At 42.0% G+C, this 15972-nt stretch overlaps 1 protein-coding gene across 1 annotated transcript in view; it reads right to left on the bottom strand.

Moving 5' to 3' along the window:
• The window catches only part of MED13 (mediator complex subunit 13), an 89555-nt gene that overhangs the window by 34280 nt on the left and 39303 nt on the right, over positions 1 to 15972 (bottom strand). The window contains exons 6-10 of the mRNA XM_040424673.1: positions 9216 to 9407; positions 8556 to 8718; positions 8257 to 8367; positions 7266 to 7949; positions 4803 to 5013 (exon numbers count right to left, since the gene is read on the bottom strand). Of these exons, the coding sequence (XP_040280607.1) occupies positions 4803 to 5013; positions 7266 to 7949; positions 8257 to 8367; positions 8556 to 8718; positions 9216 to 9407 (1361 nt within the window). The remainder of the gene's footprint in view (positions 1 to 4802; positions 5014 to 7265; positions 7950 to 8256; positions 8368 to 8555; positions 8719 to 9215; positions 9408 to 15972) is intronic.

Here is a 15972-nt window from a genome sequence, read left to right as displayed (position 1 = left end):
TTCAAGAACCAAGTGGGTCTGGGTAAAGTAAAAAAAAAAAAGTAAAAAAAAAAATCAAAAAACACATTTATCACTGATTAAAAAATGAAAAAAAAATAAAATAATCCCTACACGTTTGGTATCGCCGCGTCCGTAACGACCGGCTCTGTTACTTTACCCGAACGGTGAACGACATAAAAATAAAAAACTATGATGAAATTGAAATTTTGCCCACCTTACTTCCCAAAAAAGGTAATAAAATAGTGCCAATCAAACCGTCATCTCATCCCGCAAATATCATACCCTACCCAAGATAATCGCCCAAAAACTGAAAAAACAATGGCTCTTAGACTATGGAAACACTAAAACATGATTTTTTTTTTGTTTCAAAAATGAAATCATTGTGTAAAACTTAAATAAATAAAAAAAAGTATACATATTAGGTATCGCCGCATCCGTATCGACTGGCTCTATAAAAATATCACATGACCTAACCCCTCAGGTGACCACCGTAAAAAAAGCAATTTTTTTGTCATCTTAAGTCACAAAAAGTGTAATAGCAAACGATCAAAAAGTCATATTCACCCCAAAATAGTGCCAAACAGTCATCTCATCCCGCAAAAATCATACCCTACCCAAGATAATTGCCCAAAAACTGAAAAAACTATGGCTCTTAGACTATGGTGACACAAACATTTTTTTGGTTTTAAAAAAGAAATCATTGTGTAAAACTTACATAAATAAAAAAAATTGTATACATATTAGGTATCGTCGCGTCCGTGACAACCTGCTCTATAAAATTACCACATGATCTAACCTGTCAGATGAATGTTGTAAATAACAAAAAAAAACGGTGCCAAAAAAGCTATTTCTTGTTACCTTGCCGCACAAAGTGTAATATAGAGCAACCAAAAATCATATGTACCCTAAACTAGTACCAACAAATCTGCCACCCTATCCCGTAGTTTCTAAAATTGGGTCACTTTTTTGGAGTTTCTACTCTAGTGGTGCATCAGGGGGGCTTCAAATGGGACATGGTGTAAAAAAAAAACAGTCCAGCAAAATCTGCCTTCCAAAAACCGTATGGCATTCCTTTCCTTCTGCGCCCTGCCGTGTGCCCGAACAGCGGTTTATGGCCACATATGGGGTGTTTCTGTAAACTACAGAATCAGGGCCATAAATAATGAGTTTTGTTTGGCTGTTAACCCTTGCTTTGTAACTGGAAAAAAAATATTAAAATGGAAAATCTGCCAAAAAAGGGAAAATAGAGATACAATTTCAAACTTTCAATTAAATCTTGTGCAACACCTAAAGGGTTAACAACGTTTGTAAAATCAGTTTTGAATACCTTGAGGGGTGTAGTCTCTTAGATGGGGTCACTTTTATGGAGTTTCTACTCTAGGGGTGCATCAGGGGGGCTTCAAATGGGACATGGTGTCAAAAAACCAGTCCAGCAAAATCAGCCCTCCAAAAACCAAACGGCGCACCTTTCACTCTATGCCCCGCTGTGTGGCCATACAGTCGTTTACGGCCACATATGGGGTGTTTCTGTAAACAGCAGAGTTAGGGCAATAAAGATACAGTCTTGTTTGGCTGTTAACCCTTGCTTTGTTAGTGGAAAAAATGGGTTAAAATGGAAAATTAGGCAAAAAAAATGAAATTCTCAAATTTCATCCCCATTTGCCAATAACTCTTGTGCAACACCTAAAGAGTTAACGAAGTTTGTAAAATCAGTTTTGAATACCTTGAGGGGTGTAGTTTATAGAATGGGGTCATTTTTTGGCAGTTTCTATTATGTAAGCCTCGCAAAGTGACTTCAGACCTGTAGTGGTCCCTAAAAATTGGGTTTTTGTACATTTCTGAAAAATTTCAAGATTTGCTTCTAAACTTCTAAGTCTTGTAACATCCCCAAAAAATAAAATATATCATTCCCAAAATAATTCAAACATGAAGTAGACATATGGGGAATGTAAAGTCATCACAATTTTGTGGGGTATTACTATGTATTACAGAAGTAGAGAAACTGAAACTTTGAAATTTGCACATTTTTCTAAATTTTTGGTAAATTAGGTATTTTTTTTATGCAAGAAAATAAATAATTTTTTTTACTTCATTTTACCAGTGTCATGAAGTACAATATGTGACGAAAAAACAATCTCAGAATGGCCTTGATAAGTAAAAGCGTTTTAAAGTTATCACCACTTAAAGTGACACTGGTCAGATTTGCAAAAAATGGCGTGGTCCTTAAGGTGAAATAAGGCTGTGTCCCTAAGGTGTTAAAAACACTTTTTTGCATTTTATTCCCCTCTTTTTCTGTCCCACTCTGGGACTTCAACTTTTGGGGGTCTGATCCCCTCTGCAATGCATTACAATACATCTGTATTGTAATGCATTGCCTGTTAGTGTATTACACTTAGTAAACTAACAGGTTGCCTAGGAGACCCAGCCTGAGGCTGCATCTCCTGGGCCCCCGTAAAAGGCAGGTTCCAAGGGGATCCCTCACCCACTGCAAACCTTTTCTATGCCGCAGTCAGCGCTGACCGCGGCATAGAAAAGGTTAATCTGCCAGCATCGGGTTTTACAGCGATGCCGGGCCCCTGCAGTGATCAGGCGTGCACCGCTCCAGTGCCCGCCCCATCACCATGACGAAATAGTACATCAAAATGCGGCAAGTCACTCTCCGCCATGATGTACTATTACGTCATATGTCGGGAAGGGGTTAAGGTAATAAAGGGGATTACCCTAAATAAGAACCTCATATTAGACAGAACAAAGAGATACAGTGGGGGAAATAATTATTTGACCCCTCACTGATTTTGTAAGTTTGTCCAATGACAAAGAAATGAAAAGTCTCAGAACAGTATCATTTCAATGGTAGGTTTATTGTAACAGTGGCAGATAGCACATCAAAAGGAAAAATCGAAAAAATAACTTTAAATAAAAGATAGCAACTGATTTGCATTTCATTGAGTGAAATAAGTATTTGAACCCCTACCAACCATTAAGAGTTCTGGCTCCCACAGAGTGGTTAGACACTTCTACTCAATTAGTCACCCTCATTAAGGACACCTGTCTTAACTAGTCACCTGTATAAAAGACACCTGTCCACAGAATCAATCAATCAAGCAGACTCCAAACTCTCCAACATGGGAAAGACCAAAGAGCTGTCCAAGGATGTCAGAGACAAAATTGTAGACCTGCACAAGGCTGGAATGGGCTACAAAACCATTAGCAAGAAGCTGGGAGAGAAGGTGACAACTGTTGGTGCGATTGTTCGAAAATGGAAGGAGCACAAAATGACCATCAATCGACCTCGCTCTGGGGCTCCACGCAAGATCTCACCTCGTGGGGTGTCAATGGTTCTGAGAAAGGTGAAAAAGCATCCTAGAACTACACGGGAGGAGTTAGTTAATGACCTCAAATTAGCAGGGACCACAGTCACCAAGAAAACCATTGGAAACACATTACACCGCAATGGATTAAAATCCTGCAGGGCTCGCAAGGTCCCCCTGCTCAGGAAGGCACATGTGCAGGCCCGTCTGAAGTTTGCCAATGAACACCTGAATGATTCAGAGAGTGACTGGGAGAAGGTGCTGTGGTCTGATGAGACCAAAATAGAGCTCTTTGGCATTAACTCAACTCGCTGTGTTTGGAGGAAGAAAAATGCTGCCTATGACCCCCAAAACACCGTCCCCACCATCAAGCATGGGGGTGGAAACATTTTGCTTTGGGGGTGTTTTTCTGCTAAGGGCACAGGACAACTTATTCGCATAAACGGGAAAATGGACGGAGCCATGTATCGTGAAATCCTGAGCGACAACCTCCTTCCCTCTGCCAGGAAACTGAAAATGGGTCGTGGATGGGTGTTCCAGCACGACAATGACCCAAAACATACAGCAAAGGCAACAAAGGAGTGGCTCAAGAAGAAGCACATTAAGGTCATGGAGTGGCCTAGTCAGTCTCCAGACCTTAATCCAATCGAAAACCTATGGAGGGAGCTCAAGCTCAGAGTTGCACAGAGACAGCCTCGAAACCTTAGGGATTTAGAGATGATCTGCAAAGAGGAGTGGACCAACATTCCTCCTAAAATGTGCGCAAACTTGGTCATCAATTACAAGAAACGTTTGACCTCTGTGCTTGCAAACAAGGGTTTTTCCACCAAGTATTAAGTCTTTTTTTGTTAGAGGGTTCAAATACTTATTTCACTCAATGAAATGCAAATCAGTTGCTATCTTTTATTTAAAGTTATTTTTTCGATTTTCCTTTTGATGTGCTATCTGCCACTGTTACAATAAACCTACCATTGAAATGATACTGTTCTGAGACTTTTCATTTCTTTGTCATTGGACAAACTTACAAAATCAGTGAGGGGTCAAATAATTATTTCCCCCACTGTATATATCTAAACAAGGCAGTCGCTCATTTAAATGAACGCTGTAAAACTAATAAATTTCACAAGAACAAATCCCATATACAGCTTTGTCACCTAGAAAATCTGCCAATTCAGTTTTATTGTACAGGTCGTTACAACTGCAGTGATACCAAAGGGCTTTGTGACTTTTTGGGCTTAGGGTACTTCCACACTTGCATTGTTGGATTCCGGCAGGCAGTTCCATCGCCGGAACCGATTGCCGGCAATCTGAATGCAAACGGACACTAGACTGATCAGTATCACAAATGCATTGCAATATCGGATCAGTCTCTCCGGTTGTCATCCGGAAAACCAGCACTTTTACACACAAGAGATGACGCTAGGATTTTCTTAAAAAATAAAAAGAACAGAGGACCACTTTAGCAAGCAGAGACACTATAACTGAACATACCTTATGTTTTTTCCCAACTTCTCTTTCATTGACTTGTCTTTCCTTTTTGGCATCTGAGAATACAAATTCCACATCACCTTCCACAAACGCATAGGGATCAGGTTCTTGATCGCTGTCCAATATAGCTGTTGGGATATATTGGTTCTTGCTTTGATATTTTAGGAGCAACTCTTCTGAAATTTTCAATGGCTTATTACAGTGCACTAGTAACCTAGGTGATAGTGAAAATTATAGAGTTAAAAAGGAGAACAAATAGTTATTATATACAGAACACTTCTGTGTACACGAGAAATGGGAAAAGGGTTTTTAACCGCTTACTTTTTAATAGGTTGTGTGTCAAATGACAGTCCTAATGCCAGCATAGCCATGTCTGTGCTCAACAGCAATTCCAGAAAATCTGGTTGTATCTTTAAAAGGGTCACATTCTTGGTAAAACTTTTGGTATGTCATAGAAACATATGTAAAGTTTTGATCGGGGGGTGCGATCCTATTTATTGGGGGGACAAGGTGACCAAAAAATGGCGAATGGTGCAGTTTTTATTTTCTGTTCTGGCGTTCACCGCATAGGAGGTTTTTGTTATATTTTAATAGTTCGGACTTTTCGGACGTGGCAATATGCGATATAAAACATATAAACAATAAACATGTAAAATTGGGAAAGAGGGGGTGATTTATACTTAATATTTTGGTGTTTTTTTGTTTTGTTTTTTACTTTTTAGTTTTTTACTGTTTATTAACTATTCCCCCCCCCCCCTTAGGGGCAAGAACCTGGCTGGGATCTTTTAATCCCTTGTCCTATTCACCCTAAATAGAGCTCTATTAGGGTGAATAGTTCTTCACACTCTACCTGCTGCCTTGTGCATAGTGCACACAGCAGCAGGGAGCTGACCATGGCAGCCAGGGCTTCAGTAGCATCCTGGCTGCCATGGTAACCGATCGGAGCCCCAGGATTACACTGCTGGGGCTCCGATCAGAAGCTGCCACTAATGAGGAGGGGACCCTTTGGCCACTGCCACCAGTGATTTTAATACTGGGGAGGGGGGGGGGGGGGGGGGGGGAGTGCACTGCGCCAATGTTTTGAATACTGGGGAGGGGGGAGAAGGGCACACTGTGCCACCAATGATAGAATCACATAGTCGGCACCTGAAGGGTCAACTCCGGCTGATCACTGCTCCCAGTCAGAGGCAGGGTGCCGATTATGTCATTCTGCCGCCTCCTTTATTTGTATTAGAAGTTAACTTTCAGTGGTAGCACAGTGCGCCAGCCCCTCCTCCTCCCGTCTCCCCTCATTGGCAGCGGCGTCACAGGGGGAGGAAGACACTGCTTCCTTCTCCCCTGTGCTGCTGAGGGAACTTGGAGCGTGCTGACAGTAGCACGCTCTAAGTTCTGTGATACTAGACTGCGCAGTAGCGCAGCTCAGTATCGAAAAAATGGAAATCCGGTATCGTATCGAAACCGGTACAAAAGTATCGATTGGGTATCGAAATTTCTATACCCGAAACAACCCTAAAGGAAACTTGAACATGGGCTCCTCTGATCGCTTATACCGCAGACTTCAATACTAACGCAGTTAATGGGATTTTTAGAGGCTTACAAGCAGTCTGCTATGGCAGGCCTCGAAGCCTTCACAAGGTCCCAGGTTGCCATATTAAACAGATATGAACTAATTTTATATAATATATATATATATATATATATATATATATATATATATATATAAATAAATAAATAAAACAGACACTATTGACTGTGGTATGAGGGGTTAACTGACTGAGATCTGAGTGATCTACAATCCTGGTCATTACAGTGGGGTGTCAGCGTTATTACACAGCCAGCACCAGCCACGTATGAAGTGGGCTCAGCTTGCGAGCCTGAATCACACATCCCTTGGATACAAATGTGCAGTTATGTCATTTTATGTTTAGCTCCAATGCTCTTCCGTGCAGCTCCATTGCCAGAAGTCAGCACCGGAACTACACAACATTGCAGTGTTGTCCACTAGAATGCTTACAGACAGTGCTGTGTAGTCCCAGCGGTGAAGGCTGTCAGACCCTCACCGATCAGGATAGGCCATCACTTAAATGCTCGACAGACCAGATTTCTCATTACAGATGTTCAGTTCCATCATATGCTATGCATACTGGCCATCTTCTTTGAGAGGACTACCCCCTCTAAAACACCACTTGTAATGTTTCACTATGTAATGATGAGTTTGACTAGAAACCTCTACATATCATCAAGTAAGTCTAGAAACTATTTAAGGATGTCTAGGTTAAACAACTGGAGGAAAAAATAAAAATATCACATACAGCAGCATAAATAGCAATAACGTACTACTGGCCATGATTTATGATGAAATTGTAACTGTAGGTAAGACGATAGTGGCTTTCCATGTACAAATAGCAGCCGGCACACCTCCTCTATATCCACACTTAATCATGTAACTACATTTTTCGCACTTACTCTGTCACAGAACAATTTTCTTTCCCAGGTGGACCAAAGCCGTCATCTCTTACTTTATCATTTGGAAGTGATGGCGGGAGAAAGTCAGATTCCTTTTTCTTTGGGACCTTGTAATACTTCCACGTATTGTCAGTTTCACCTTCGTCCAAGTGAACTGCTGTGCCAACATAAACTGTTGGTTCAAGGACTTCAGTAAAAGAGGGAGCAAAGTGAGACAAGCAGTCTATTCGTTCATCTATTGCTTTAGCAGGAATTAAAGGATCCGGAGTAGGCATCTGATAGAAATGCTGACTTTGAGGCGTTTGTGGATTTTTTATGCTTTCACCACCATCATCTAAGACCTCACAAGGATGGGGACTCAATGGAGGAGGTGGAGGCGAATTACTCATCTCATTGCCATGTAGTTGCGGAGTTTTTGCTACATCATTTGGCCGGATATTTGAGAAACGCCCTCGACTATCTTGGGAGCGAATTCCAAGTCTCTGGCTGGTAGTATCTGTTTCCATGTTGACATCATCACAAACAGATATACGATGATGAAAAGGTGTAAGTGGACGCTTCTGAGGTTTGTCACTTTTTTCCTGCTTTTCATTAGTCTTGTGCTTTTGAGCCGCTTGCTGCTGGGGCCCTGCAGGTGTCACCTGACCTGGCTGACTTGAATTTCTCTGCTTCAGATTTTTGTGCCTAAAGTGAAAATTAAAAAAAATTATAATTTAGTGAACAATAGCCACATAACTTCCATTGGATAGGTAAAAATGGGGGCGATCACAAGCACCCCAAATACATCCTCACTGTCCAATCTCAGCAAAGAACTGGAATGGAGCAGCAGTGCTGCTTCAATCAACATCTATGTGGGCGACAGATCATGAGAAGGCAGCGGCACTTACTTGAGCTCCGCTGCCATCTCACCGCTCACCAAGGATAGGTCATTAGTAAAATATTCTCTGAAAACCCCTTTAAAGGCATTTTAATGGATGTACATTGCACTTACCTTGAACAGACACAGGTTGTTCTTTGTGTGGCTTCTACAAAATCCCAGGTTGTGGCTTTGTCAGATGTCTCCTCTTCACACACTCCATTGGATGTAGCAGAGAACTTCCTTCTGTAATGTCAGAATATAGAAGCAGTGAATATTATACGCTATCCTCTCCATACACAGATCCGAAATACTTAATTGGCCAACAAATCTGTAGAAAGCTAGGATCCGGTGCCATACAAGAGGCTGTATAATAGTAGATACTACTAGACCCACTCAGTCTGTGTGAAGTCTTAGAACGCTGCCAAGCTTACTTGTTCTGGGATCTGTTCATGTTGCATTCTTGCCAAACTCTGTCTACCACTTGGTTAGCAAACTTCCTTGGGATTTTACCACCATGATGACTAGTGCTATCCGAATTAAAACAATCGGACACGGATGGAAACTTCATCCACTTCTGTGCAGAATGGACATCAACTGGGGAAATGAGAAAAAATAAATAAAATCGTTAAGTAAAACGATATATGCATCTACAAAATTATAATTAATCTATTAGGTTACAGTTTTACTACCACATTGTAATGGTGAGCACATTTTAAATTTTAAAGCTTTTTGTCATTTGCATACTTTAAAATTACAAGGCAGACAGTACCACAAAAAAAAAAATTTAAGTATTTTTGGTGGTTATTTTTAATTTTCCTTTTCACTATAAAAAATAAAATAAAAAATCCTAGAAGTCTGCAGTTTTTTGCACTGGCCACTAAGCCTAATAAATAGCGCCACTTCTTGGTCTGTACAGGTCATCTCATCATCATTACAGGTAGGGTTTCAATGATAAAATTCCAAGATGGGAATAACCATTTAAGACAAAAATATGAATGTAGCTCATGACTATAAAACACTTGCTGCAGTAAAAAACAGAGTGCAGACAAGTTACACACAACAGAATTTTATTCTCAGTCTTCGAGTCTTACCTGTTTGAACTTCTTCAGGGGATGTTGGTGGTGTCAGAGTTACTGAAGACATGGCTGGATCTCGGGAAGAAGCAGGCACTTGAACACCTAAACATGTATTTGAGCAATGAGTGGATCCAGATGAACTAACTGTAGGGATGTCTGACTGCGGGACAAGCACTAAGCAAGCTGGGTAGACCATTCGAACACCAGCTGGAAGAAAAGAAAAAAAAAAAAATTTCTTATAAAACTGAAGGTGATATTTGAAAAGTAAATCAAAACAGCTACATTAAATATTGGAATTAACTTGAGAATACTAAATATTGAACACCGGCAGCGCAAGGCATTTTACTTTTGTATATACATTTAGCTTTTTTTATTGTGACATTTTGGACAAAGGTGTTTTTGCGATAAGTATTCTATGGCGGAAAACACATTGGGGCAAGAAAAGCCACATGTTCAGTAAGATACAATAAAAAATAAATTAAAAAAAAAACATCGCCAAAAAAAACAAAAAATTTTGGGGCAGAGTGAGTAGGAAAAAAAACAATTGCATATTGGTATAGTTCACAGGGCAGTTTAAATAGCACGTTATCTTTATTATACAGGTTGCGGCAAACACTGATCATGTGCACATGTGTTTTACCACTTTTACAATATAAAACAATTATGGAAATTTATATATTTTTTTTAAACAAAACTTTATTAACCTTTATTTTTTTAACTCCCACTAGAGGGCATTGTTTTGTTGTATACCTTGCATACCACTGCATTATAGCCTACCACTGTACCAGTTAGGCTATGTCTGCTGCAAAGCCTAATAGACACACAGCCATGGCAGTCATGGGAGCCTTTGCTGGGTCCCCAGATGTCAAAGCGCAGTCACTAACAACTGCATCTAGGGAGTTTATCAGGCCGTTACAGTCCAGAGAGCAGCACAACCTGTGAGGTCTCTTCAGCTCCTGCCGGCCACTCTACAGGGAGTGCAGAATTATTAGGCAAGTTGTATTTTTGAGGATTAATTTTATTATTGAACAACAACCATGTTCTCAATAAACCCAAAAAACTCATTAATATCAAAGCTGAATATTTTTGGAAGTAGTTTTTAGTTTGTTTTTAGTTTTAGCTATTTTAGGGGGATATCTGTGTGTGCAGGTGACTATTACTGTGCATAATTTTTAGGCAACTTAACAAAAAACAAATATATACCCATTTCAATTATTTATTTTTACCAGTGAAACCAATATAACATCTCAACATTCACAAATATACATTTCTGACATTCAAAAACAAAACAAAAACAAATCAGTGACCAATATAGCCACCTTTCTTTGCAAGGACACTCAAAAGCCTGCCATCCATGGATTCTGTCAGTGTTTTGATCTGTTCACCATCAACATTGCGTGCAGCAGCAACCACAGCCTCCCAGACACTGTTCAGAGAGGTGTACTGTTTTCCCTCCTTGTAAATCTCACATTTGATGATGGACCACAGGTTCTCAATGGGGTTCAGATCAGGTGAACAAGGAGGCCATGTCATTAGATTTTCTTCTTTTATACCCTTTCTTGCCAGCCACGCTGTGGAGTACTTGGACGCGTGTGTAGGAGCATTGTCCTGCATGAAAATCATGTTTTTCTTGAAGGATGCAGACTTCTTCCTGTACCACTGCTTGAAGAAGGTGTCTTCCAGAAACTGGCAGTAGGACTGGGAGTTGAGCTTGACTCCATCCTCAACCCGAAAAGGCCCCACAAGCTCATCTTTGATGATACCAGCCCAAACCAGTACTCCACCTCCACCTTGCTGGCGTCTGAGTCGGACTGGAGCTCTCTGCCCTTTACCAATCCAGCCACGGGCCCATCCATCTGGCCCATCAAGACTCACTCTCATTTCATCAGTCCATAAAACCTTAGAAAAATCAGTCTTGAGATATTTCTTGGCCCAGTCTTGATGTTTCAGCTTGTGTGTCTTGTTCAGTGGTGGTCGTCTTTCAGCCTTTCTTACCTTGGCCATGTCTCTGAGTATTGCACACCTTGTGCTTTTGGGCACTCCAGTGATGTTGCAGCTCTGAAATATGGCCAAACTGGTGGCAAGTGGCATCTTGGCAGCTGCACGCTTGACTTTTCTCAGTTCATGGGCAGTTATTTTGCGCCTTGGTTTTTCCACACGCTTCTTGCGACCCTGTTGACTATTTTGAATGAAACGCTTGATTGTTCGATGATCACTCTTCAGAAGCTTTGCAATTTTAAGAGTGCTGCATCCCTCTGCAAGATATCTCACTATTTTTGACTTTTCTGAGCCTGTCAAGTCCTTCTTTTGACCCATTTTGCCAAAGGAAAGGAAGTTGCCTAATAATTATGCACACCTAATATAGGGTGTTGATGTCATTAGACCACACCCCTTCTCATTACAGAGATGCACATCATCTAATATGCTTAATTGGTAGTAGGCTTTCGAGCCTATACAGCTTGGAGTAAGACAACATACATAAAGAGGATGATGTGGTCAAAATACTCATTTGCCTAATAATTCTGCACGCAGTGTAGTGTTCATGATGCGGCACTGTGCTCCTGACCAGGGTAAAATTGCCTGTACAGTGTTTACATGCTTGTAGGAGCGTTGCTGCAGCCTCTGTGTGTTTGTATGGATGGATGGATGTAAAATGTGATGCAGGTAAAAACACTATTGTGTAGCTCTATACAAACTACTGGATGGCTTAGGGTCCATTCACAAGTCCGCATGAATGGGTCCGCAATTTTGCGGAACTGGTGCGGACCCATTCATTTTCAATGGGGCCAGAAAAGGATGCTGTCCACATCCTCACTTCCGTTCCGCAAAAAAATAGAATATGTCCTATTCTTGTCCGCAGACACGGACAAGAAAAGGCATTTCTATTTAAAGTGCCTGGCATGTGCGGTCTACCGGTGTCAGTGTTTTGCGGATCCGCAATTGGAGCCTAAATTTGAGACAGAACTTTACATCTTAAATAACATAACATTTTATGCCCCCCCCTCCACTAGTTGCACCACTATTGAGACAGATTCTAGGCACAGACGCATTAATAAATAAATCACCACATATCGATAGGATTAGACCTCCATTGAGACCAAGAACGAAGAGGCTGCAGCGCAGTCATACACTCTGCATGCGTTTCATTCACCACTTCTACAGAATATGCCATTTTAATAATCTGAGATTACTAATTTTGCCTGACACCGTTTTCCCTTATCCTCTAGGAATTTGCAGTTAAATGCAGCAATAAGTATTGTAACGGAGGAAAAATAATAAAAGCATTATCTATCCAAGTCATTAAGAAAACTGGGTATTTGCTCATGAACACTTTGTCCTTATGTGTATCATACAGTAAGGTAGGTGCCGTATGTTTGTAGAACAAACATTAACATGAAACAGATTGCTGCAAGGTCATATTGTTTAGTCTACAAGAAAATAGTGACCTGTATTGCCACATGTGCAAGTTACGCACTATAAAACACCACAATATTACTGCAGCTTCCACATAAGAGCCAAAAAAATAAAAAAAATAATAAAAAAAAGGATCTAGTCTAACCCCACGCCCCAGGGCAGGAACGGTCAACTAACCGATGCAGAAATAGCTGCCACTTCTAATTTTGCTGCAGCTGTAATGTGATCTTTGGGCTGCAGTGATGACATGCTTATAAAGCCTGGTCACTGCTGCAGCCAATCAATGACCTCACAGGTATAAAAGCACATGACCGCTGAGGCCAGTGACTAGCTGCAGCAGTCACAGAATATACAAGCAGGTCATCGCTGCAGCCAAACAAAGCCGGGCCAGGAGGATTGGAGCAGCGAAACAGGATATCACAGTGGGTGAACTAGGTGTATAAATGCTATTTGATGATCATTTCAGCCTGGAGTTGGGGAGGGGGACACCAGAAACCCCCCTTAACTCCTTAAGGACCCATGTGTTGTTCCGATCACAGCCGCCCGGTATTCGGAACAAGGTGCCTGCTCAAATCATTGAATGCATTGTAAAGGATTAGACCCCCAAAAGTTCCAGTCCCAAAGTGGGACAAAAAATAAAGTGAAAAAAAAAGTTGAAAAAATAAAGTTTCCCCCCCCCCCCAAAAAAATTAAAAGTTTCAAGTAAAAGTAAACAAAAACGTCATTTTCCCCAAATAAAGTTAAAAACAATTTGGTAAATGGGAGGGGGGGGGGGGGGGGGGGGAAAGAGTATACATATTAGGTATCGCCGCGTCCGTATCGACCGGCTCTATAAACATATCACATGACCTAACCCCTCAGATGAACACCGTAAAAAATAAATAAAAATTGTGCTAAATAAACAATTTTTTTGTCACCTTCCATCACAAGAAGTACAACAGCAAGCGATCAAAAAGGCGTTTGCCCACCAAAATAGTACCAATCTAACACGCTGTTATTGTGTAAAACTTACATAAATAAAAATAAAGTACACATATTTGGTATCGCCACGTTCGTATCGACCGACTCTATAAAAATATCACATGACCTAACCCCTCAGATGAACACCATAAAAAATTAAAAGTGTGCTAAACAAACCATTTTTTGTCACCTTACACCACAAAAAGTGTAATAGCAAGCGATCAAAAAGTCACACGCACCCCAAAATAGTGCCAATAAAACAGTCATTTAATCCCGCAAAAATCATACCCTACCCAAGGTAATCGCCCAAAAACTGAAAAAATTATGTCTCTCAGACTATGGAAACACTAAAACATGATTTTTTTTGCTTCAAAAATGAAATCATTGTGTAAAACTTACATAAATAAAAAATTATACAGATTAGGTATCGCCGCATCCGTGACAACCTGGTCTATAAAAATATCACATGATCTAACCTGTCAGATGAATGTTGTAAATAAAAACTGTGCCAAAACAGCTATTTCTTGTTATCTTGCCTCACAAAAAGTGTAATATAGAGCCAACAAAAATCATATGTACCCTAAACTAGTACCAACAATACTGCCACCCTATCCCGTAGTTTCTAAAATGGGGCCACTTTTTTGGAGTTTCTACTCTAGGGGTGCATCAGGGGGGCTTCAAATGGGACATGGTGTCAAAAAAAACAGTCCAGCAATATCTGCCTTCCAAAAACCGTATGGCATTCCTTTCCTTCTGAGCCCTGCCGAGTGCCCGTACAGCGGTTTACGACCACATATGGGGTGTTTCTATAAACTACAGAATCAGGGCCATAAATATTGAGTTTAGTTTGGCTGTTAACCCTTGCTTTGTAACTGGAAAAAAATTATTAAAAAGGAGACTTTTGTATTACTTACCAGTAAAGTCTCTTTCTCGCTCTTCCTTGGGGGACACAGGAAACCATGGGTATAGCTCTGCTCCCTAGGAGGCGTGACACTAAGCGAAAGCTGTAAGCCCCTCCTCCATCAGCTATACCCTTCAGCCTGGAGAAGAGACTGCCAGTTGCGTGTCCAAGTAGTGAAAGATAACCACCAACCGGAAAAAGAACTGTCGAGCCCCAACGGGGGCAACCAAGCCGGAACCACAACTGTAACCCAATGAAGGGCGGGTGCTGTGTCCCCCAAGGAAGAGCGAGAAAGAGACTTTACTGGTAAGTAATACAAAAGTCTCCTTTTCTCGCCCATATTCCTTGGGGGACACAGGAAACCATGGGACGTTCCAGAGCAGTCCCAGAAGGGAGGGACCAGAACAAACTCAACCAACGCCAGAGGCATCAATCAACTGCCGCCTGCAACACCAGACGGCCTAAAGCAGCGTCAGCCGACGCATGAGTATGCACCCTGTAGAACTTGGTGAAGGTGTGCAAGGAGGACCAAGTGGCCGCCTTGCAAATCTGCTCCGAAGAAGCCCGATTTCTCTGAGCCCAGGAAGCCCCGACCGCTCTAGTGGAGTGAGCGGTAACACCAAGGGGAGGAACCCTGCCCTTGGCGAGATAAGCCTCAGTAACAGCCATCTTGACAAAACGAGCGATAGCAACTTTGGATGCCGCCATCCCTCTGCGCGACCCTTCCGGGACCACAAAGAGCGAGTCAGTATGCCTGAAAGAGCTGGTTACTTCCAGGTAAATCTTGAGCGCCCTGACAACGTCCAGGCGATGAAGCTTCCTCTCCCGCGGATGGGAAGGGGAAGGACACAAAGAGGGGAGAACGATGTCCTCGTTCAGATGAAAGGCGGAGACCACCTTAGGAAGGAAGGAAGGGACCGGACGAAGAACCACCTTGTCCTGGTGGAACACTAGGAAAGGTTCCAGACAGGAGAGTGCAGCCAATTCGGACACCCTCCGAAGAGAGGTGATGGCTACAAGGAAAATAACCTTGCAGGACAGAAGTCGCAAGGAAACCGTCCGCAGAGGCTCGAAAGGAGAAGCCTGGAGCGCTGAGAGAACCAGGTTCAGGTCCCAGGGCGGTACCGGAGGGCGATACGGGGGAACCGCGTGAGCCACGCCCTGAAGGAAGGTCTTGACAGGACCAAGGGGGGCCAGTGGGCGCTGAAACAAAATGGACAGCGCAGATACCTGACCCTTCAAAGAACTAAGGCCTAGACCTTGGGCCAGTCCGCTCTGCAGGAAGGACAAAACGGTGGGGAGAGAAAAGCGGAGCGGAGGAATCCCCAGATCGGCACAGAACCCCAAAAAAGTCCTCCAGGTCCTATAATAGATCCTAGAAGAGGACGGCTTACGGGCGCGGATCATGGTGCGGACGACATCCGCAGAAAAACCCCTACGTGTCAGGACGGTGGTCTCAACAACCACGCCGTCAAACGTAGGGACCCTAAACGCGGG

This window comes from Bufo bufo, chromosome 3 (assembly GCF_905171765.1).
Source record: "Bufo bufo chromosome 3, aBufBuf1.1, whole genome shotgun sequence".
Taxonomy (NCBI): domain Eukaryota; kingdom Metazoa; phylum Chordata; class Amphibia; order Anura; family Bufonidae; genus Bufo; species Bufo bufo.
The sequence above is the reverse complement of the archived record's forward strand: the minus strand, read 5'-3'. Positions and strand labels throughout refer to the sequence as shown.